Source organism: Rhincodon typus, chromosome 45, assembly GCF_021869965.1.
Source record: "Rhincodon typus isolate 14 chromosome 45, sRhiTyp1.1, whole genome shotgun sequence".
Classification (NCBI taxonomy): domain Eukaryota; kingdom Metazoa; phylum Chordata; class Chondrichthyes; order Orectolobiformes; family Rhincodontidae; genus Rhincodon; species Rhincodon typus.
The window spans coordinates 3590611-3615219 of NC_063376.1; the positions used below are offsets into that span (position 1 = coordinate 3590611).

A 24609-nucleotide genomic window follows, 5' to 3' on the forward strand; every position below is an offset into this window, starting at 1 on the left:
CCGGGAGACCTTTCCGGAATCACTTCCAGGCTGGAAGTCCACACTGAGGCCACGCTGAGCTGAGGGACTGCCACGCCAGTCCTCCAAGAGACCATCACGCCGTGCTGGGTTAGGGTATGGGTTAGATTTAGAGTTAGAGTTACGGTTAGTGTTAGTGTCAGAGATAGAGTTTGGGTTAGAGTTAGTGTAAGGGATAAGGTTAGGGTTAGTGTAAAGGATAGGGTTAGGGTTAGGGTTAATGTCAGAGATATGTTTAGGGTTAGGGTATGGGTTAGTTTAAGGGATAAGGTTAGGTTTAGTGTAAAGGATAGATTTAAGGTTAGTGTCAGAGATAGGATTAGGGTTAATGTAAGGGATAGTGTTAGGGTTAGTGTCACAGATAGGGTTAAGATTACAGTTAAAGTTATGGTTGGGATTACAGTTAGAGTTAACATTAAGATTAGTGTCAGGCATAGAGTTAAGATGAGGAATTGGGTTTAGGATTGGGTTAGGGTAGAAGTTTGAGCCAGGGATTGGTTTAGGCTTTGTATTTAGGTTATAATTAGGGTTTGGTTAGGTTCGGATTAGGGTTTGGGTTAGGGTAGAGTTAAGGCTAGAGTTAAGTTTCAGATTAGGTTTAGGGTTAGGGTGAGAGTTAGGATTATACTTAGGGTTACAGTTACGGTTAAATTAGGGTTCACGTTAAGATATGAAGTGCTCCAACAATAAAGTTGGCATGTTTCTCACAAGCGCCTGTTAGAAGTGACCAGGTTACAAAATGAGGCGCTTGGGTCAGAATAGATCACCTTATCTGGAGAAAACGTTCTTGCCAAGAGTTTGGACCTGCAATGGAACATGTAAGCACAGTCTGTGCAAACTGGTTGTGAGAGTGGGGTTTTGGCTGGTGCGTTAAATGCACATGGTCAAGATCAGGAGCAGCCCAGTTCTGTTTCTTCTCCCAAGACATTTCTGAGCTGTAAGTTTTGCTGACCCAGCCCGCATTTATTGCCCATCCCAGTGTAACTCTGAGGCATCTGTTTGAACCATTGCTGTCTGTATGCTGTTACCGGGGCAGAGGATCCAGTGATGGTGAACGAGTGCCAATATATTTCCAATTTTGGAGGGGAATCTGTGGGCAGTGGTGAACTGTGTGTTTGCTGTCTCGCTCGTCTTGGTGGTAGAGGTCATGGGTTTGGATGGTAATGCCCAAGGGCGCTCTGGTGAATTGCTGCAGTACACCTTGTAGATGGTACACACTGCTGTACGTCAATGGTGGAGGGGAATGGATATTGAAGGTGGTGGACAGAGCGCTTTCGGTATGGGGTGAATGTTACATGCCACTATCCGGCAGTTATCCTGGACTTTTTACACATGATCATGGACCACCTCAGTCTACCCAATGCCCTTTTAGGGCAGTGGTCAGATAGGAGTCATAGCTAACGGAATGCTATCTTGCAGCTGATACACACTGCTGCTACTGAGCGTTGGCAGCAGAAGGAGTGCCTATAAAGCGACGGCTGCTTTGTCCTGACTGGGGCCGAGCTTCCCAAGCCCTGCTGGAGCTGCACTCATCCAGACAAGTGGGGAGGATTCCATCACAGTCCAGACTTGTGGCTTGTCGAAAGCGGACAGGCTTTGGGGAGTCAGGAGGTGGGTTACTCACCGCTGGACTCGTAACCTCTAACCTGCTCTTGTAGACATTGTGTTTATAAGGCTGGTGAAGCAGCTGGAAACATAAAATGTCAAATTCATTATGCATGGTCTCTCAGGTTGTCCAAGCAGGGCTTGTGATCAACTTTGGAGCGTTATGCTCTGTTGGACAAATTGCCAATATACTGGTCCATTGTATTTGCCTCCCTTGCTATCAGCTTGATCAGATAATTGGGCACAGTGTGGGAGAAAGCTGTTTGATGCTGATTGTAATCGTGAGATAATGACCCAATGCCTTCTCTTATTTGAGGGCAGTGCAGTATTGAGATCTTGCATCATATGGTATAGATTCAGACACAACGGAACTTCCAGAGGGATATGTGGGGACGTTTGATCCGGGAATGTGGATTACATTCCCACTCCCAGACCCATCGCTTAAAGGATCAGGTTCGGAGCGATGGTCAGATTGTAGGAAGATGTGGTACAATCAGGGCAGTCGAAATTTTCCCTTTTATTACTCAAGAAGTATTCAGGAAAAGTTGCTGCAACCATACAAGGCATAAGTGGGACCAGACCTGGAGTATAGTGCAGTTTTGGTCTCCTTACTTGAGGATAGATGTAATTACATTGGCGGCAGCTCAGAGGAAAATCACAAGACTGATTACAGAGATGAAGAGTTTGTCTTATGGGGAGAGATTGAACAGTTTAGGCCTGTACTCTCTGTGGAGTTTAGAAGAACGTAAGGAGATCTATAAGATGCTCAAGGATTGGCAAAGTAGACGAGGAGAGGATGTTTCCTCATGTGGGGCAATCTAGAACGAGATGTTTTAGGGTAAGACGTAGCAGGTTTATAACAGAGACGAGGAGGAATTATTTCTCTCAAAGGGTCATGAATCAGTGGAATTCAACCCCCCCATGTGGTGGATGATGGGACATTGAGTAAATGTAAGGAGGAGGTAGATTTTTCTATTCGAAACAGGTTGGAGAGTTATGGGGAGCGGGCAGCAAAGTGGAGTTGAGGCTGAGATAAGATCAACCCTGATGATATTAAATGGTGGAGAAGGCTCAAGGGGATGAATGGCCTACTCCTGTTTTTAGTGTTCATTTGGGTTCATTGTTGATAGCACAGGCTCTCCAGCTCCCTTCAGAGGCTCAGTGGGTCAATACACTCAGCCACAAATGGACCCTTAATCCTAACCCAATGTTCAGTTCTAGTCCAAAATGCCCAGACAGATAAAGAGATGACAGGACTCTGTCTGAATGGGGTCTGTTCAAAGGAGCATTTTAAAGGATTGGGTATGGGGTTGGGGTGTGGTGAAGTGGTTTTGGGAGCAAATCGTAGGACTAGCGGGCATAGCCTCAAAATAAAGGGAAGAAGATGTAGGACTGAGGTCAGGAGGAACTGCTTCACCCAAAGGGTTGTGAATCTGTGGAATTCCCAGCCCAGTGAAGCCATTGAAGCTACCTCGCTGAATGTTTTTAAGGCAAGGCTAGATAAATTTTTGAACAGTAAAGGAATTAAGGGTTTTGGTGTGCGGGCGGGTAAGTGGAGCTGAGTCTCAAAAAGATCAGCCATGATCTTATTGAATGGCGGGGCAGGCTCGAGGGGCCAGATGGCTAACGCCTGCTCCTAGTTCTTATGTTCTTATGTTCTTATGTTCTTAAATCCCAAAGCAGCTCAGGCCAGTCTTGGTGGAGGAATTGGAATTGTGGGTAATAGGAGAGCAGAATTTGAGTCTTGTGAGGCTGGAGGAGGTTATAGAGAGGGGTGAGCTCATTGGTGTGGCAAGAAGTGAGACACTGGTGTCTCGGAATAGACCCGGGGTGGTTGCGGTCAGTGTCTTTCTGTCGATGCCCCGTTGGGGTGAGAGGTGAGATTTGAAAACCTGTTTGGGGCGTTTTAAACCTCCAGGGCATTTGATGAACAATATCCAGAACAGTTCACTGGCTTGTTTAGTGCAATGGGCCTGAACATGCTTTAGACCTTGGTGGTATAACATCACAATGGCTTTAAGAGGTGCATTTTGTCCTGGTTTTGCTTTGAAGAGAGGTTTTAAGACAGAGGTACTGACTTGTCTATTTCAATCCAATAAAGCAAGCAATTTGTGAGACCATGGGTTTTTTGAAAAAAATTGGAACAATAGAAGCAGCCTGACTGGGTGGTGTCAAGAACCAGGATGTTTAGTTTTAGTTTTATGGTAGCAGTTGCTCAGGTCTTGTAGCTGGGTTTGGAAGCTGCAATAAATCTCTCCCTGCTACTGTTTCACTCTCTCTATCTCTCTATCTCTCTCTCTCTCTCTCTCAGAGTTTTCTCTTGTTTTCTTTCCCACCTGGACTGGAGAATTGCCCGTGAGACAATCTAATTTATCAAATTTGCCTTTTCCAAGGGTGTGTTTAAATGATGTTACTATATTGGAACAGTTACTATTTAGTGGTTAAATAATCTATAATTCTGTTAACTTTTCCAATAGAGTTGTTATTCAATGTTCTTCTTTCTTTTGTTGTATTTTAACTGTAGTGTTTGAATAAATTGTGCTTTGCATAACGTTGAGTAGTTTGACCAATCAAATTGCATCTGGAACGCAACAACTTACACTTACATCCATAGAGTCACAGAGATATACAGCATGGAAACAGACTCTTCAGTCCAACTCGCCCATACCAACCAGATATCCTAAATTAATCTAGTCCCATTTACCAACATTTGGCCCATATCCCTCTAAACCCTTCTTATCCATGTACTCATCCAGATGCCCTTTAAATGTTGCAATTGTACCAGCCTCCACGACTTCCTCTGGCAGCTCATTCCATACATGCCCCACCATCTATGTGAAAAAGTTGCCCTTAGGTCCCTTTTAAATCTTTCCCCTCTCACCTTAAACTTTAACTTTAAAATAAGAAAAAGGTAGGGTCTAAGACTATCTTCTGAATATATTTTCAGCTCTGATGAAAAGTGGTCTGGACTTGAACTGTTAGCTTGATCTCTCTCCACAGATGCTGCCTGATCCGTTGTGATTTCTAGCACTTTTTGCTTTCAGTACAAATTCCAGCATCTGCAGTAATTTGCTCCTACATTTTGAGAGGATTTGGGCTGGTGTTAAGAATGGGAGTTGCAACTGCAGGCCTCCTGAGATAGGGGGCAATGTTGTCGAAGCTGGAGTTGGCTGGCTTGGCCTACAAATTGGAAGCAGGTGCGGAAAGTCATGCCAGGAATTGATGGGTTGCGAATGATCTGCTTCAGCCTCAAATCCTTTGCTGGGTGGATAGTAGTCAGAGGATGGCTCAAGGGACATGTCTCTCTGTTCACCAATGTTTGGCAATTTCCTGGCCTTGTGTCATGTCACTGCAAGGAGAGACTAAAGTTATCCTTGTCTACACCAACACGCCATCTCCCTCCCAGTCCAAGGATCACTGACCCCTGAAGGGTCTGCTAGGGCCCAGACAGAGAGGATGCCCTGATTGAGGCATGGGTGGGAGGATTACAACAAAGATTCTCACATTCAGCTCCACAAAAACGTGGTTGGAAAAGGTTGGCAGAGAGGGCATGGCCTCTCACTCTGTCTTGTCAACGCTATCCCATTCTCGCTACTCCCCACATACTCTCCACTTGCCCTGGATGGGGGCAGCTCCAACAACACTCAAAAGTTCGACACCATCCAGGACAAAGCATCCTCCGCTTGATTGGCACCACATCCACAAACATCCCACTCCCTCCACCACCGACACTCAGTCGCAGCAGTGTGCACCATCTACGAGATGCACTGCAGCAACTCACCAAAGATCCTCAGGCAGCACCTTCTAAACCCATGACTCATTTAGAAGGATAAGTGCAGCAGATACATGGGAACACCACCCCTGCAAGATTCCCTCCGAGCCACTCACCATCCTGACTTGGAAATATGTTGGCCGTTCCTTCAGTGTCACTGAGGCAAAAACCTGGAACTCCCTCCCTAAGGGCACTGTGTGGGTGTCCCTACACCATTGGACTGCATTGGTTCAAGAAGGCAGCTCACCCCCACCTCCTCAAGGGGCAACTCGGGACAGGCAATAAATGCTGATACAGCCAGCTACACATGCAACCAATGAACAAATTGTTGCAAATCCAGAGGAACAATAGAAGCACATTCCCGGGAATATTTTAGAAGTGATGATTAAGAATTTTCCCCTCTAACAGGGACGTATTTCCACCTGAAGAAAGAACTGCAGATGCTGGAAGTCTGCAGTAAAACCAAAAATTATTGGAGAAACATTGGAGGGACTGACAGTTTCTGTACAGAGAGAGAAAGCAGAGTTGGCGATTTGAGTCCAGCAGTTCTGAAGAAGGGTGACTGGACTGGAAACATTAATTCTATTTATTTCTCTCTCTCTCTGTCTCTGAGCAGACGTTGCCAGTCCCCACTGAGTTTCCCCAGCGATTTCTGGCTTTTGTCACTCACTTAGACGCCACTTGCATTTATATTCACTCCCGTTACATTTCTCTACTTCATCCGACAAACCTCGTTCTCAATTCCTGGCCCATTTGGTTTGATTTATTGCTGTCACATGTACCCAGGCACAGTGAAAAGTTTTGTTTTGTGTGTAGTACAGGCAGATCATACCATGCAAGTGATAGGACAGAGCGAGGTTACAAAAGTTTGGGCTACACAAAAGGCAAGATTAACATTCTGTTCTGAGGAAGGGTCACCAGACCCGAAACGTTAACTCTGTTTTTTCCTTCACGAATGCTGCCAGACCTGCTGAGCTTTTCCAGCAACTTCTGTTTTCGTTCAAGATTAACATTAGCTTTGAAATTTGAGAGGTCCAGTGAGAGGTCTAACAACAGCTGGCCCAGTAGAGGTTTGTGACATAAATGAAGAGGGGCTCATGTCTTTGCTTTATCAAAGGTTTTTTATTGACAAATGGCATCACAGATCTCCGGTGTGGGTTATCTCAGCAGGGAATTTATTTGATCACTTTTGACACCTTCCTCAGCCTCTGTTCCACTTATCGTCCTCTTAATCCAGTCAAGGTAGTTAATGACATTGGTGTAGATCCCGTAGGCCCCGCACTGGATCCCCCAGGATACTATGCCGGCGATGTAGTAGGTGTCAGATCTCAGGGGATCCTCAAACACGTAGGCACCTCCCCCGTCCCCGGTGCAGGCATCAATGCCAGGGCTCCCGGCACACAGCATGTTGTTGGTGAACTGGGCACCTCGGGCAGAGGAGGTGAGGTTCCTGCACCGCGACATCTCTGCCACAGGCACGGCGGCGAGCAAGAGGACGTCGCTCTGGGCGAAACGCTCCGTCTTGCCGAACCCGGAGATGTAGCCCACCTTGCCCACCTTCGTTTGGTACCTGGGGTGCCTGGTGGGCAGGCAGATGGGAGAGAGGTGCCGCCCCGCCCTGACACGGCTCTTGAGCTTCACCAGTGCCACGTCACCGTCGAAATTGGCCCGGTGCCCAGCGCCCCCGAACCCTGGGTGCGGGACGATCTCCTGCGCCTCGAGAAGGCTCCAACCGGCCGGGGAGTTCCGGTCAGTGCCGCCGGCGAACATGCGCAGCTCCCCGGCGCCCTCCACACACGTGGCGCTGGTCAGTACCCAGCGGTCGGACACCAGGGCCCCGCCACACACAGTGGTTTCGAAGTAGACGTGCCAGGGGAAGCTCCCCACCTCGGCAGGGTGGCCCCCGAAAATGCGCTGGGTCAGAGATGGAGGCGCTGTCGGTTTTCCACAGACTGCCAACAAGGGAAGAGGGAAGAACATTACAGACATTGCGGTGGAGCGGGTACTGTAGGGAACAGTGGAGGGTGGCAAGCTGGAGTTGGCTTTGACGGCTCAGAGTGTGGGGGTTCGCTCCCTGGGCATCCCGGCAATGGCTGGGTTGTCCTCGGAAGAAACGTTGGACAGACTGGGATTCAGGGTGCGGAAAAGATTTTACAAGAGACTGGAGGGGCATCATGCTGCGACTGTACAGGACAATGATGGGGCCACATTTGGAGTACTACATGCAGCTCTGGTCGCCCTGCTGTAGGAAGAATGTTATTAAACAGGACAGGTTGCAGAAAACATTTGCAAGGATGTTATGGAGACTGGATGAATGCTATGTTAAGGCTGTATAAGACATTGGTGAGGTCACATTTGGAATACTGCATATTGTATACTGCACACAATTCTAGTAGCTATAGGAAAGATGTAATTATGAAAAAATAGAGTCCCTACAGTCTGCAAACAGGCCATTCGGCCCATTGAGTCCACACCAACCCTTCAAACCACATCCCAATCAGACCCACGCTGCCACCCAATCCCTGTAACCCTGCATTTCCCTTGGCTAACCCACCTAGCCTGCACATCCCTGGACACTACAGCACAGCCAATCCACCCTAACCTGCACATCCCTGGGCACTATGGGACAATTTAGCACAGCCAACCCACTCTATCCTGCACATCCCTGGACACGATGGGACAATTTAGCACAGCCAACCCACCCTAACCTGCACTTCCCTGGGCACTATGGGACAATTTAGCACGGCCAATCCACCCTCACCTGCACATCTTTGGACTGTGGGAGGAACCTGGAGCACTCGGAGGAAACCCACGCAGACATGGGGAGAATGTGCAAACTCCACACAAAGAGTCACCTAAGGTCAGAATTGAACCTATAACCCTGGCGGTGTGAGGCAGCTGTGCTAACCACTGAGCCACCATGCCAGTGTTAAACTGGAAAGGGTGCAAAAACGATTTACAAGGATGTTGCCAAGACTGGAGATTTTGAGTTATAAGGAGAGGCTGGATAGGCTGGGACCTTTTTCACTGGAGTTTAGGAGGCTGAGGGGTGACCTTATTGAGGTTTATAAAATCATGAAGGGCATACATAATAGCCAAGGTCTTTTCCCAGGGTAAGGGAGTCCAAAACTAGTCTTGCAACATTTAAGGGGCATCAAGTTAAATGCCAGCCAGCTATGGGCTGAGAACGTGCCATTTGATGTTTATGGGTTGGCACACGCATAGTGAGCTGTTTCTGTTCTGTACGACTCTACATACCCCTAAAATCCTCCTCTTGCTCCTATCTCCTACGTTCGTATCCGGTGATTATGAAGGAGAAGATTGTGTCAAGAAGTGAAAGGTTCAGGGACCAGAGGAGAACTGAACCAAAGATCACTGACAGAAACAGGATGGGGACTATGGACGCAGTCCCAGAGTAAGATCTCTACTGACGTTACACCCTGAGCGGACTTGACAAGGTGAATGTGAAAAGGTTGCAACCCCTTGTTGGCCAGTCCAGAACAAGGGGTTTCCCTTTCAGGACAGAGAGAGAGAGGAGAAGACATCTTTCTCTCAGAGGGTTATAGAGTCATACAGATGTACAGCATGGAAACAGACTCTTCGGTCCAACTGGTCCATGCCAAATGGATATCGTAAATTAATCTAGTCCCATTTGCCAGCATTTGACCCTGAGCCCTCTAAACCCTCCCCTATTCACTTATCTACCCAGATGCCTTTTAAATGTTGTAATTGCACCAGCCTCCACCAACTCCTCTGGCAGCTTATTCCATACATGCACCACACATTGTGTGAAAAAGTTTCCCCTTAGGTCCCTTTTAAATCTTTCCCCTCTCACCTCAAACCTATGCCCCTCTAGTTTTGGAATCCCCTACCCTGGGGAAAAGACCTTGGCTATTCACCCTATCCATGCCCCTCATGATTTTATCAACCTCGATAAGGTCACCCCCAGCCTCTGACGGTCCAGAGAAATTAGCCCCAATCTATTCAGCCTCTCCCTATTGCTCAAACCCTCCAGCCCTCGCAACACCTTTGCACATCTTTTCTAAATCCTTTCAAGTTTAACAACATCCTTCCTATAGCAGGGAGACCAAAACTGAATGTAGTACTCCAAAAGTGGCCTAACCAATGTCCTGCACAGCCTCAACATGACCTCCGAACTCCTATACTCAATGCACTGACCAATAAAGGCAAGCGTACCGAACACCTTCTTCACCGTTCTGTCTGCCTGTGACTCACTTTCAAGGGAACTATGAAAGTTTTGTGTCTTTGGAGCTCAGAAGGCAGTGGATAGAAAGTGGGGTCATCGAAGACTTTTAAGTCAGATTTTCACGAGAGATGGGAATCAGGTGACAGGAGTACGGGTAACTGGGAACATGGGATTCGAAACGCAATCAGATCAGCCGCAATCTTATTGAAGGTTGGAGCAGGCTCGAGGGGCCGAATGGCCTACTCCTATCTCTCCAGGAACTGGAAATCACAAATATCCACCTCGTTTTACACATCACCTGAATTTCATTCCCATCCAACAGTGATAATACCACCAGGCCAATCATCCAGGGACCCCAGGCTATTGTTCATGATTTCGAATCTCGCTGAGGGCAATTGTCATAGTTTGATTTAATTAAATCTGGGATTAAAATCTAGCTTTGGGCATTGGCTTTATTGTTGATGCTGTTGGAAAAACCCATCTGGTTCACCAATGCCCTATTGGGAAGGCGATTTGTGGCCTAGACATGACTCCAGGCCCACAGCCATTGGCGTTGACTCTGAAATGGCCTGGAAAAGCTGCTCAGTTCAGGGGGCAATTAGGGATAGGCATCAAATAGCCATGGAGTGGAGGACAAAACTCACATTTGCACCCAGGCTCCCTTGGAGTGGGAGGCCACAGAGACCCTTAGACGCACACTCGAGGCTTTTGGAGAGCGGGGTGAGTATCATGCAATATCTTATTTCTCCGTCCAACTCCATTTCAATATAAAATCCCCTTCCTCTCTCCCTGCTCTTTCATTCGGACATTGCTGCCCAGGCCCTGGAGATCTGGTGGTGATATTACAAACTAATAAGCAGCGTCTTTTGGATAGATGGCATTGCCCATGGAGAAAGGACGGTGGAATGAGCCATTCACTCACCTGGCTTGCACGTGGGTAGGACATCAACTGAATTGCTATTCATCCATTTCCCATTCGCTTGGCACGTATACAGCCCTGAGGAATAACAGATAGGGACGTTAAAAGTTGGGGCACCTCTTCAGCAGGAGATAAGCCATTGTACACTGATCAATTGGATGGGCTGAAGGGCCTGGACGTGGGCTCAAGCCTGCCTCCAGAGGCTGGGGCGGGGTCCGGAAATCCAGGTCAACTCTCACCCCCACCCCATGAGGTGGGGGGTTGGGGGAGGAGGTGTCGGGGTGGTGCATCCAGATTCTTTCAGGGCGCACCTGAAATGTAACGTCCTTCCTGCACCAACGCCCTGCCTCCCCACACACACACTTCAGCCAGCCAATGGTGTTTGTGGGGACTTGCTGTGCAGAACAGGGGTGGGGGCTTCTCCGAATATGTTCCTGCATCTCTCCGAGTGGCTGGGGATTCTTGATGGTCTGTGTGTGTGTGTGTGTGTGTGTGTGTGTGTGTGTGTGTGTGTTTATGTCACCATGTGTGTCTGCAATAGAGAGTGTATCTGTGTGTGTGAGCGCGTTTGTATGCATGTGTGTGTCTGTGTGTCTCTGTGTCTGAGTGTGTGTATGTGTTGTCTATCTGTGTGAATCTGTGTGTGTGTTTTTGTGCAAGTGTGTGTGTGAGTTTCTGTGTGAGTGTGTGTGTCTCTGCATATGTCTGTCTGTGTGAGTGTGTGTGTCTGTGAATCTCTTTGTGTGAGCGTGTGTGTGCGTTTCTGTGTGAGTGTGTGTGTTCTGCATATGTCTGTCTGTGTGAGTGTGTGTGTGTGTGTGTGTGTGTGTGTGTGTTTCCATCCATCCATCTGAATGTGCACGTGTGAGTGTGCGTGTGTCTCTGTATATGTCTGTCTGTGTGAGTGTGTGTGTGTGTGCGCGTGTGTGTCTGTATGAGCGACTGTATGTGTGCATGTGTGTCTCCGTCCTCCGTATTGCCTCACGTCCAGGTGCCTTACCATCTCCTTCGCTGGCCATTGTGTAATACGGCTCCTCGCACTTGTATCTGACGACTGAGTGGAGCAGGGTCACATTATGCCCGTTGACATACTCGTAGCTTCCACTTTCGAGATCAGCAGGGGGGCCGCAGTCTGTGACTGGAACAGAAAGCCACCAAAAGTTCGTCTCATTGATCCCTTGGCCCTGCTCATCGAGCTGTTGTCTATAAAACCCCAAAGCTTTTTTTTCCCTTTGTTCATTCACAGGATGAGGGAGTTGCTGGCTAGGCAGCATTTATTGCCCATCCCTAATTGCCCAGAAGGGGGCAGTTATGAGTCAATTGCATTGCCGTGGGTCTGGAGTCACATGTTGGCCAGATCAGGTAAGGATGGCAGTTTCCTTCCCTAAAGGACATTGGTGAACCAGATGGGTTTGTTCTGACAATCGACAATGGATTCACGGTCATCATTAGATTCTTAATTCGAGATATTTATTGAATTCAAATTCAAATTCAAATTCCACTATCTGCCATGGCAGGATTCAAACCCACGTCCCCCTGAACATGATCTGTGTCTCTGGATTAACAGTCCAGTGATAATACCACTAGGCCATTGCATCCCCCATCGCTGGCTTGAATTAATACTTGCTGAGTTTGCTAACCACATTGTTAAAATGTAGACGACAAGAGAATGGATATATTGCTGAGGTTATGTAAGGCACTGGTCAGACCGTATTTGAAATATTGTGTGCAGGTTTGGGCCCCATATCTGAGGAAGGATGTGCTGGCCATGGAGGGGGTCCAGAGGAGGTTCACAAGAATGATCCCAGGGATAAAAGGCTTGTCATATGAGGAGCGGTTGAGGACTCTGGGTCTGGATATAATGGAGTTTAGATGGATGAAGAGGGGGATCTGATTGAAACTTACAGAACACTGAGAGGCTTGGATAGATTGGACGTGGAGAAGATGTTTCCACTAGTACGAGAGACTAGGACAGCCTCAGAGAGAAAAGACAACCCTTTAGAACTGAGATGAGGAGGAATTTCTTCAGCCAGAGGATGGTGAATCTGTGGATCTCGTTGCCACAGAGGGCTGTGGAGACCAAGTCATTGATTGTCTTTATGACAGAGATAGTTATGTTCTTGATTAGTAAAGGGATCAAGGGTTACAAGGAGAAGGCAGGAGAATGCGATTGAAAAACATACATGCCATGGAAGGATGTGGAATGGAGCAGGCAGGTGGGACTAGTTTAGTTTGGGATTATGGATGGCATGGACTGGTTGATCCGAAGAGTCAATTTCCTTGCTGTATGACTCTTTGATCAAATGGTGGAGCAGACTTGATGGGCTGAATGGCCTCTTGGAGACAAACAGCAGCACATTCCCATGGCCACGCCATGCTTCAAGTGATCCCAGTTAAAATGGGGACCGTCATACCCTCAGGTCACATGCTATGAAACGGTTCTGATCTCACAATCGCATCTCCTAAATGCATACCGCATTCAAATTGTGAGACATAGCATAACGTCCACATTACCTTTGCATGTCTTCTTGTCGCTCTGGAGACTGTATCCTTGGCGACAGTAGCACTGGTATCCTCCAATGTAATTGTGGCAAAAATGGTCACACGCTGTCTCCACTTTCCATCGAAAGCCACATTCATCAATATCTGACCAAAGGGGGAAAAGTCGATATGTTTCTCCATTAAAAATAGAACATAGAACATAGAACAGTACAGCACAGTACAGGCGCTTCGGCCCACGATGTTGTGCCGAAGTTTTACCCTAATCGTAAGGTCTATCTAACCTCCACCCCTACCTTATACTATCATCCACATGTCTATCTAATAGCCGCTGAAATGCCCCTAATGAGGCCAATTCCACTACCCTCTCTGGCAATGCATTCCACGCCCTGACCACTCTCTGAGTAAAGAACCAACCTTTGGTGTCTCCCCTATATCTACCTCCACTCACTTTAAAACTATGCCCCCTCATAACAGCTACCTCCACCCTAGGAAAAAGTCTCAGGCTGTCTACTCTATCATTTTGTACACCTCTATCAAGTCACCTCTTATCCTTCGTCATTCTAAAGAGAAAAGCCCTAGCTCTCTCAACCTTTCCTCTTAAGACCTTCCCTCCATTCCAGGCAACATCCTGGTAAATCTCCTCTGCACCTTTTCCAACTCTTCCACATCTTTACTGTAATGAGGCGACCAGAACTAGACACAATACTCCAGATGTGGCTGAACCAGGCTTTTGTAAAGCTGGAGCATAACTTCACGGCCCTTGAACTCAGTCCCTCTATTAATGAAAGCTAACATACCATACGCCTTCTTAACAACTCTATCCACCTGGGTGGCAGCTTTCAGGAAACTGTGGACATGAACCCCAAGATCGCTCTGCTCCTCCACACTGCCAAGAATCTTTCCGTCAACCCTGTATTCTGCTTTCAAGTTTGTCCTTCCAAAATGAATCACCTCACACTTTTCAGAGTTAAACTCCATCTGCCACTTCTTTCAGAGATCCCTTTCAGAGTGGAGTTACCGGGATAGAAGGAGGCTATTTGGCCCATTGTGTTTGTGCTGACTCTCTGCAGGAACAATTGACATAGTGCCATTCTCTCTGCGAGTCTGCACATTCCTTCATTTCACATACTAATCCGATCCCTCCTCAAAGACTCAATTGCCCTTGGGTCGACCTCGCTCTCATTCCAGATCCCAACTACTTGTCGCGTGAAGAAACAGTTCTTGTTGTCTCGTCAGCACCTAGTTTGCCGATTGCCTCAAATCTGTCCCTTCTCATTCTCAATCCTTCCCCAGTTATAGTGGATTGAGAACTGTATTTTGCCTGCTGAAGGCTGCCATCCACTTGTACCACCAGAGGGAGTCGAGAGGGATCAGAAAGGACTCTATCTTTTAACAGAGATAGTAGGAACTGCAGATGCTGGAGAATCTGAGATAACAAGGTGTAGAGCTGGATGAACACAGCAGGCCAAGCAGCATCAGAGGAGCAGGAATTTCTGAAGAAGGGTCTAGGCCCGAAACGTCAGCCTTCCTGCTCCTCCTATCTTTTAACAGCCTGGACAGTTCAGATTCTGAGCTCCCCGCCACCCCCACGAATCTTCCCAAGAGAATCCTACAAATCCCTACAGTGAGGAAGCAGGCCATTTCACCCATTGAGTCCACACCAACCCTCCAAAGAGCATCCACCCAGACCTACACTCCTAACCTGTGACTCCCATTGCTAACCCACCTAACTTGCACACTAGGGGCAATTTAGCATGGCCAATCCACCTAACCTGCACATCTTTGGACATCGGGAGGAAACTAGAGTAGCCGGAGAAAACCTATGCAGAGAACACACGACCTCCACACAAACAGTTGCCAGGGGGTGGAATCGAACCCTAGTCCCTGGTGATGCGAGGCGGCTATAGTAACCCCTGTGCCACTGTGCCTCCTCATGGCATACAACTCTGACCCAGTCAGGATAAGGGAACAACAACATGCAGTGACAGTGGGAGGGGTAGGTTTGTAGTGAGGGAATGGGTGAGGCAGATGGGGCAAATTATTGGGTAGGTCGACACTGGGGAGACACCCGCGAGCTCCTGCGAGGGGACGGGGGAAAATCCTCACCATGGCATCCTTCACCACCAAATAAATATGCCACTTCCCACTCATCCTGGTATCCAACGCTGCTGTTCCACCAGCAGCCTGAGCCTTCTGTGGGGGCACTCCCACGCATTGTAGAGAACAGCCTCATCCCTCTGTCCCCCTCCGATTGGTTGGCAGCTGTAGGTGAGGAGGTGGGGTTGGATCACTGCCCCAGGACGTGATTGGCCCAGAAGCCGGTTGGGCGGCCATTTAAGTGGTTGATTGACATAAAGGGGTCATCTCTGGGATTGGAGGGATAACTTGCCCAATCCTTAAAGATGCCCACCTCTCATGTTTTGACCCAAAAAATTGGAAATTGCATACCATATGTAAAAACCAAGACCGAAGTTATCACCAATGCATACTGCCTTAATATCACCTTACCAACAGTTTCATAAAACAGGGTGAATCCTCGTCTGCTGTTCTGGTTGGGTGAATTGCAATGCACGCGTAATTTAACAATGTGGTTACCGGACGCTGTCAATTTTGAGCTTGGATGGTGCAATCGGACTAATGTTCTATTGCCGCAAAGTCTGCCCAGTCGCTGTCTCCCAGCAAAAGCCTGGTGTAAACCATGGAAAAAATGGATAAAACACTCATTTGACCTCAGCTGGAGCGTTGCATTCACTTCCAGCCGCCAATCTCTTTAAGAAAAGCCATGAAGTCTCAAAATAAATTAGTATTGCTTAGAATCTTAGGTTCTTAGGTACAGAAAAGGTGGATTTTAACTTCTGATTCTGTGAAGGTGTGTTTTTACAAGAAAAAGATAATAAAGGTCAGAAGGTTTTCTTGAACAGTGAGCATGCCCATGAAAGCCCCCGATTTTAAGGTAAATGACAAGCACTTCCCTCCCCCACCACTCCCAGGCAGCGTTCCCTCATTTTTTTTTTCTCTGTTTATGTAGGTGTCCAAAGTCTGTGGGTGACAGTGATTTCCAGAATCAGAGGTCAAGACCATGATTGTCACGCATGAAACCTTAGACTGAATGCACACACACATAGCTTAGAGGGTACATTGTCCCCGGGGAGAGAATTAGTCAAATGCCAGCTGATTTGAGCTTTATAACCCAGACAAAGGGGTGAGAGAGAAAGGAAAACAAGTCTCTTTAGAGAGGGGTGCTTTAGCAACACAAAAACTATGAATGCCCATCTCTAAAACAGGCAGGGCTGAGTGACTTCAAAGTCAAATAAATTGCAGAAGTCAAAGGCTGTGGAGTTGTCAGAGAGGAAAGCATGATACAAGGATGTTAAAAAACACATGAGTGAAGGGAACCCATGATCAGGAGTAATAGTGAGCAGAGTTAGCAGTTTATGTCATAGTCCTGGGGAGAATGAGAAGTGATCTCATTGAAACCCTACAATATTCTGAAGGGGTTTGACACATCAGGTGCTGAGATGGGGTTGGGGTTGTTTCTGCTGGTCAGGGAATCGAAATCATGGAGAGGGGAGGGGTGGGTAGCATAGTCTCAGGAAAGGAGGCCGATCATTTTGGATTGAGATAAGGAGAAATGTCTTCCACCAGAAGGTGGTGAACCTTTGGAATTCTCTACTCCAGTGGATACTTGATCACTGTACCTATGCAAAACAAGGATCAATGGTTTGTTGGTCTTTTGGGGGAAATCGAGGGATGTGAGAATGGGCAGGAAAATGGAATCGAAACCCAAGATCAGCTGCGGTCAAATAGAATGGCATAGCAGGGTCGAGGGGCCAAATGGCCCAATGCTACTCCTGTTTCCTATGTTGTTGTCTGATTCCCTGTTTTGGGTGGGTATTCCGGAACTAAGTGGGCAGGAAGCTGAAGACAGAGCAAGCTTGAAAGGCTGAAAGGCCTATTCCCGTTCCTGTATCTCATGCTTTCCCAAGGCACAGCCGTCTTCGATGGTGGAATTTTTGAGATCAGGGAGAGTCAAAATGTGTGATCAGCATCGTGGTTTTATTTTTTAAACTCATTCACAGGCCGCCTCTGGTTGGGCCAGCATTTATTGTCCAAAAGGCAGTTCAGAGTCGATCATATCAGCTGTGGGCCTGGAGTCATGTGTCGATCCAGACCGAGTAAGGACAACAGAATTGTCCACCCTAAAGGCCAGTCATAAACCTGATGTGTTTAGGAACAGGAACTCAAAGAGAAAAGTAGGCCATTCGGCCCTGCTCCACCATTTAACAGTATCATGGTTGACCATCCAACTCGGTCCCCTGTTCCTGCTGTTCCCTCCATAACCTTTGATCCCTTGAACCCCAAGAACTATACCCAACTCCTTCTTGAAAACATTCAATATTTTGGCCTCAACCACTTTCTGTGACAGAGAATTTCACAGACCTCCTACTCTCTGGGTGAAGTCTTTGCTCCTCATCTCCTACCCCATATTCCTTGGAAAGGATATTTTTTTACAACAATTGAACATAGTTGTCACAGTCAGCATCCCTGAAGCTAGCTTTCAATTCCAGATTTTATTATCAGGGCTTTTACAAGAGTCAGCACTGTCGGGCTCGCTGTATCTTGGTTCAAATTCCGCATTTTTATTGAGTTCAAGTTTGACCATTTGCTGCGGTGGGATTTGAACCCATGCCCCTGCAAAATGTTGGCCTGGATTTCTAGCTCAGTGACATGCCCGCTACACCAGCATTTGCTCTTAAATTATACAGTGAAACATCATATAATAGTAAAAGCAGTCAAGATACCTCTAAATAGTGCTGCTTACATGGCCGAGATGTCAACGAATCAAAGTGGTGGAAATGAAATCTCACAGCAAATCCTGGTGGGACTGCGATGTCCCAAGCCCTGGCATCGTTGTGTTGGTAATTTGTCAAGAAAATCTCGCCAAACACACTGGACTGGTTCGACTCAGCTGATGTACCGGTGGTGATTAAAGCCCACAGTACGAGCAGAGCCCTGGGCAGAAGGAGGGAAGAAAGAGGCAGAGTTAAAGGGATCGATTCTGAAACAATTCACTCAGAAATTCCCTCAAGGGTTCAGGGAATCTCTTCTGCTGGAGCTAGCATTGAGCAGGCGCTCTCTGAGAGCAAGCTCCGCATCTTTGGCCACACCCTCTGGTTTGAAGATGTCTCAATAATCAGCATTGGGGCTTCCATCCTATTTACTCCCTGAAATGTCCACCTTGTCTAGAAATCTCCTCCCTCCAATATCAGTCTTTTGTAGGCTCGCCTTTTGAAGATGAATTTCTGCAGCGCATCATGTAGTTGGTACAAACTGCTCCTACTGAGCTCAATGGAGAAGGTTCACTGGGATGATCTCTGGTACAGAAGGATTGTCTTATGAACCAAGGCTAAACAAGTTGGGACTTTACTCACTGGAGTTTAGAAGAATAAGAGGCAATCAAGCTGAGATGATGATTCTTTTGACACGGTAAATGCTGAAAGGATGTTTCCCCTCATGGGAGAGTCTAGGACCAGAGGGCACAGTCTCAGAATAAAGAGACACCAATTTAAAACTGAGATGAGGAGGAATTTATTCTCTCATAGAGTTTGTGAGTCTTTGAAACTCCTTGCTCCAGAAAGCTGTCGGTGCAGAGTCCTCGTGTATATTGCAGGCTGAGGTCGACAGATTCTTAATCAAGGGTTTTGGGGAAAGGGCAGTCCTATGGACTGGCAGAGCAGGCTGAGTGGGCCGAATGGCCTACTCCCCTTCATATTTCCTATGATCTTCAGATTTTGTGGTGGAGAGAGTGGATGTGGTGCCAATCAAGCGGGGTTTGCTTTGTCCTGGATGGTGTCGAGCTTCTTAAGTGTTGTTGGAGCTGCCCCCATCCAGGCAAGTAGGGAGTATTCCCTCACACTCCTGAGTTGTGCCTTGTCAGTGGTGGGACAGGCTTTGGGGAGTCAGGAGGTGAGTTACTTGCTGCAGGATTCCCAGCCTCGTAGCCACTTATATTGACTTGCTTGGACTATGTTATGATATCACTTCCTGAGGGTGGTCTTGAGCCCAGACATGTTGGCCCAGGGGTAGGAGCACTTCTATTGAGTCAAGAGCTGAACGAATAACCATTGGTCCTGTTCATTGTCTGGCCAATGGCGAACTCTCAACGATGGGGCTTTTCAATGATGGCGACTCCATTGACCATCAAGGGGTGGGTGGCTTGTCTCTCATTTTCCAGGAGGAAGTGATTGATGGACAGTGATGTTGTAAGATTGTTCCTCTCTGCTCATCAACCCAAGGTGGAAATCTATCCAGGCCTTGCAGCTTCCAGGTATGAGCCACTCCCAATTTGACAAGAGTTACAAACTATTGACAGTGAGGGTTAGAAGTCAATGCTGTTCTTTCAATGAGACACCCATAAATGAAATTTTGACTATATTGTTAAAGGATAGACCAGGGTACTTCCTAGATGGTATGAGGTTAAATACAGTAGATGTCTAAAGAGACTTGGAGGTTCGGATCTTTAATGTCGCAACCAGGTGCAGGAAATAATCAAGAAAATTAACAGAATGCTGACCTTTATATCTAGAGGACTCAAGTACAAGGATGCCTTGTTAAACCTAACTTGGAGTACTGTGAGCAGATCTGGGCACCACATCTCAGGAAGGATATTTTGGTCTTAGAGGGAATATAGTACAGGTCATCAATAAATTAGCAGGAAAAGTGAGGATAGATAAAGATAAACTATTTCACTAGTTGGAGATTCTAGATTTTGGGGGCATCCGTCCGAGAATTAGGGCCAGGAGAGATGTTAGAAAGCACTTCGACACACAAGAGTGGGAGAGGTTTTGAACTCTCTTCAAATGGCAATGGATGTTGGATCAGTGAATAATTTTAAATCTGAGATCAATACATTTTATTAAGTAGAGGTATGAAGAGATATGAGCCAAAGGCAGGTATATTTGGAGTTGAACCACAGATCAGCCATGATCTCATGAAATGGCAAAACAGACTGGTAGGGCTAGTAAGAACTGCCGATGCTGGAGTCAGAGATAACACAGTGTGGAGCTGGAGGAGCACAGCAGGCCAGGCAACATCAGAGGAGCAGGAAAGCTGATGTTTCGGGTCGGGACTCTTCTTAAGAAACGGGCGAGGGGGAGGGGGAAGTGGGCTCTGAAATAAGTAGAGAGAGGAGGGGTGGGGCTGGGGTAAGCAGGTGGGGTGGTGATAGCGAGTGCAGGTAGGCGATAGCGGGGGTTGGTCAGTGAGGTGGGAGGAGCGGATAGGTGGGAGAGAAGACGGACAGGTCAAGGAGATGGGGATGAGAGGGAGGGTTGGTCATGGGATGAGGTCAGGGGTGGGGAGATTTTGAAGCTAGTAAAGTCCACATTGAGGACTTGTAGGCTCCCAAGGTGGAATATTAGGCGCTGCTCCTCCAGTTTGCGGGTGATGTCGTTGTGACACTGGAGGAGGCCCTGGATGGACATGCCGCCCAGGGAGTGGGAGGGGGAGTTGAAGTGGTTCGCGACTGGAAGGTGTTGTAGTTTGTCGCGAACAGAGAGCAGGTGCTCTACAAAGCGGTCTCCGAGTCTCCGCTTGGTCTCACCGATGTAGAGGAGGCCACATTGAGAGCAGCGGATGCAGTAGACCACATTGGCGGACGTGCAGGTGAACATCTGTCTGATGTGGAAGGTTTTTTGGGGCCTGGGACTGGGGTGAGGGGCGAGATGTAGGGGCAGGTGTTTCACCTCCTGCGGTTGCAGGGAAAGGTACCGGAGATGATGGGGTTAGTGGGGAGTGTGGAGCGGACGAGGGAGTCACGGAGAGAGAGCGGTCCCTCCAGAAGGCAGATAGGGGTGGGGAGGGAAATATATCCTTCGTAGTGGGGTCAGATTGTAGGTGGTGGAAGTGGCGAAGAATGATGCGTTGAATCCGGAGGTTAGTGGGGTGATACGTGAGGACGGGGGGATTCTGACTTTGTTTTTGATGCGGGGAGGGGATGTGAGGGCTGAGGTTCGGGGAACGCAAGAGATGTGGTCGAGAGTGTTTTCGACCACTGAAGGGAGGAAGTTGCGGTCCTGGATATACGAGGACATCTGGGATGTTTGGGAGAGGAATGCCTCATCTTGGGAGCAGATGTAGCAGAGGCGGAGGATTTGGGAGTAGGAGATTGCATTCTTGCAGGAAAGTGGGCGAGAGGACGTGCAGTCTATGTGGCTGTGGGAGTTGGTGGGCTTGAAATAGATATCAGTTTCGAGGTGGTCACCAGAGATGGAGACAGAGAGATCTAGGAAGGAGAGAGAGGTATCAGAGATGGTCCAGGTGAATTTGAGGTTGGGGTGAAAGGTGTTGGTAAAGTGGATGAACTGTTCGAGCTCCTCGTGGGAGCATGAGGCGGCGCCGATACGTTCATCGATGTAACGGAGGAAGAAGTGGGGGATTGGGCCAGTGTAGCTGCGGAAAAGGGACTGTTCCACGTATCCTACAAAGAGGCAGGCATAGCTTGGGCCCATGCGGATGCCCATGGCCACCCCCTTGGTCTGTAGGAAGTGGAGGAGTTAAAGGAGAAGTTGAAGAATCATTTCCCAGAGTTGAAATGTTTAATACTAGGGGGCATGCATTTAAGTTGGGGAGAGGGAAAGTTCAAAGGAGATGTGAGGGGCAGAAGGTGGTAGGAGTCTGGGACATGCTGCCAGGGATGGTGGTGGAGACAGATACAATAGGGGTGTTAAAGGGGCTCATAAGCTCATGAATATGCAAGGAATGGAGGGATGTGGATGAAGAATGGGCAGAAGGGATTAGTTTAATTTTGTGTCATGTTTGGCACAATGTCGTGGACCAAGGACCTGTTTCTGTGCTGCACTGTTCTATATTCTATCTACAAGATGCACCGCAGAAATTCACCAATGTTCCTTAGACAACCCCTTCCATATCCATGACATCCACCAACGAGAAAGACAAGGACAGCAGATATATGGGAGCACCAGCCCCTGCAAGTTCCCCTCTAAGCCATTCATCATCCTGACTTGGAAATATATCACTATTCCTTCACTGCCACTGGGTCAAAATCCTGGAATTCTCTCCCTAAAGGCATTGTGGGTCACCTACACCACACAGAACTGCAGCGGTTCAAGGAGGCAGCTCACGCCAACCTTCTCGAGGGGCAGCTAGGGACAGGCAACAAATAGAGACCCAGCGAGTAACGCCCGCATCCCACGAGTGAATATATAAAGAGAAAAGTCACAACAGAGTATAATCAGGGACGCAATTTTTCGAGTCAACATGTTCGATCCCATTTCAAAGGAGGCGGTCACCATTTCCATTGACGTGATCAGTAAAGTCTTGGGACAGTCACACTGGAGTCAACACTCAGCAGGTTACTCACCACAGCTCAGTACTAACAGCCATACAGCACATGACAAGAGTGAGAGCTCAGCTTGGCCTGGTGAAGATTCCAGTCAGCCACAAAAACACAGACCAGATGGCAACATCGAGAGGCCTCTGGGTCAATGTCCAACCAGGATCACTCGGAATTCTTCCGGGATTGCACACATATTTATTCTGATGCTGCCTTTACGTCAACACAGTCAGGGTGATAATGGAGGTTTAGTTATGTTGAGAGTGAAATGGACTGACTTCCCCCATGTTTGAGGCTGTGGAATGATCTATTTGACAAGGTGCTGGAAACAGATTGAGTGACACATTTTAGCAGGATGTTTGACAGATACCTGAGCGTAATAAAATAAAAAGCGGAGTTGGTGGGAAAGAGTGAGGTGTGTGTGTGTGTGTGTGTGAGTCAATATGTGCGCCTGTGAGTGTGTGTCTGTGATTATATATCTGTACGTGTGTCAATGTGTGTGTATGCTTCCGTGTGTGTGTGCATGAGAGTGTGTTGGTGGCCTGCATTGTAAGGATTTTATGCTATGCTATGCTAGAGTGTGTGTGTGTGTGTGTGTGTGTATCTGTGAGTGTGTGTGAGAGAGTGTGTGTGTGAATGTATGTGTGTCTGTGCGTGTCTGTGAGTGTGTATGTGTAAATGCATGTGTGTCTGCATGTGTGTGTACATGAGGGTGTGTATACGTACATTTAAATCTGTTGATGGTCTGCATTGTAAGTATACTATGCTATGCTAGAGGGTGTACGTGTGTGTGTGCACATGTAGATGTGTATGCCTGTGTGTAAATGTGAGTATGTATGCGTGCATGCATCTGAGTGTGTGTGTGCATTTGAGTGTGTCTGTGAGTATGCAAATGTGAGAGTATGGGTGTTTGTGTGTGCATGTGCATAAGCGTGTATGTCTGTGTGTGTGTGTGAATATATACGTGCCTGCATGAGTGCGAGTGTGCATGTAAGTGTGTCTGTGAGTGTGTGCGTGTGAGTGTGTGTGTGTGTGCATGTGTGTATACATGTGTGAACGCGTGTGTATGTGTGTGTGTGCACGTGCTTGTGTCTGTGTGTGAATGTGTGTGTGAGAGTGTGTGTGTGAGAGTGTGTGAATATATGTGTGCCTGTGTGTGTGATTGTGAGTGTGCACGTGTGAGTGTGTGCGTGTGAGTGTGTGTGTGTGTGTATGTGCGTATGCGCACGTGTGTGTGTGTTTGTTTCAATGTGTGTCTGTGTGTGGGTGGGTTGTGTTCGTGAGTGTGTGTGTGGGTGTGGGTGGGTATGTGTGGGTGGGTGTGTGTTTGTGAGTGTGTGTGTGGGTGGGTGGGTGTGAGTGTGTGTGTGGGTGGGTGCATATGTGTGTGCGTGCGCGCGTGCGCATGTGGGTGGGTGGGTGTGTGTTTGTGAGTGTGAGTGGGTATGTGTTTGTGTGTGTGTATGTGTGTGTGCGCGCGCGCGTGTGTGGGTGTGAGTGCGTGTATGTGTGTGTGTGTGTGTGCGCGTGCACGCGTGTGTGTGGGTGTGTGTGTGTGAGTGCATGTGTGTGTGTGTGTGGGTGTGAGTGCGTGTATGTGTGCGTGTGTGTGTGTGTGCGCGCGGGTGGGTGTGTGTTTGTGAGTGTGAGTGGGTATGTGTTTGTGTGTGTGTGTGTGTGGGTGTGAGTGCGTGTATGCGTGTGTGTGTGTGTGTGTGTGTGTGCGCGCTGGTGGGTGTGTGTTTGTGAGTGTGTCTGAGTTTGTGTGAGAAAGGGAGAGACTGAGTAAGATGAATTCAACAGTGCCCCCTGGGGGAGGTGGGGGTGAGCTGCCTTCTTGAACCACTGAGATCCCATGTGGTGTAGGGACACCCACACAGTGCCGTTAGGGAGGGAGTTCCAGGATTTTGACCCAGTGACACTGAAGATTTAGTGACGTATTTCTAAATCAGAATAGTGCGTATGTTTGTAACTGAGACAGAATGTGAACCTGTGAGATTGTATGTCTGTGAATGTGTGTTTTTGTGTATATGTGTGTGAGTGAGAGTGTGGATGTGTGAACATGTGTGGGTGTGTATGTCTCTACGTATATGCCTATGTTTATGTGTGAATGAGACTGAGTGAGAGTGTCAGTGTGTACATGTCCACTGTGTTTAAGAAGGGACGGAGGCAGAAGACAGGGAACTATAGGCCAGTTAGCTTAACCTCAGTCATTGGTAAGATTTTAAAGT

At 47.8% G+C, this 24609-nt stretch overlaps 1 protein-coding gene across 1 annotated transcript in view; it reads right to left on the minus strand.

Annotated features, from left to right (window-relative positions):
- Positions 1–6497: 6497 nt before the first annotated feature.
- Positions 6498–24609, minus strand: part of LOC109924983 (complement C1s-1 subcomponent-like) — a 51600-nt gene continuing 33488 nt past the window's right edge. The window contains exons 10-15 of the mRNA XM_048620030.1: positions 17826–18036; positions 15532–15709; positions 13036–13167; positions 11522–11659; positions 10525–10599; positions 6498–7347 (exon numbers count right to left, since the gene is read on the minus strand). Coding sequence (XP_048475987.1) covers positions 6554–7347; positions 10525–10599; positions 11522–11659; positions 13036–13167; positions 15532–15709; positions 17826–18036 — 1528 coding nt within the window. The 3' untranslated portion in view covers positions 6498–6553. The remainder of the gene's footprint in view (positions 7348–10524; positions 10600–11521; positions 11660–13035; positions 13168–15531; positions 15710–17825; positions 18037–24609) is intronic.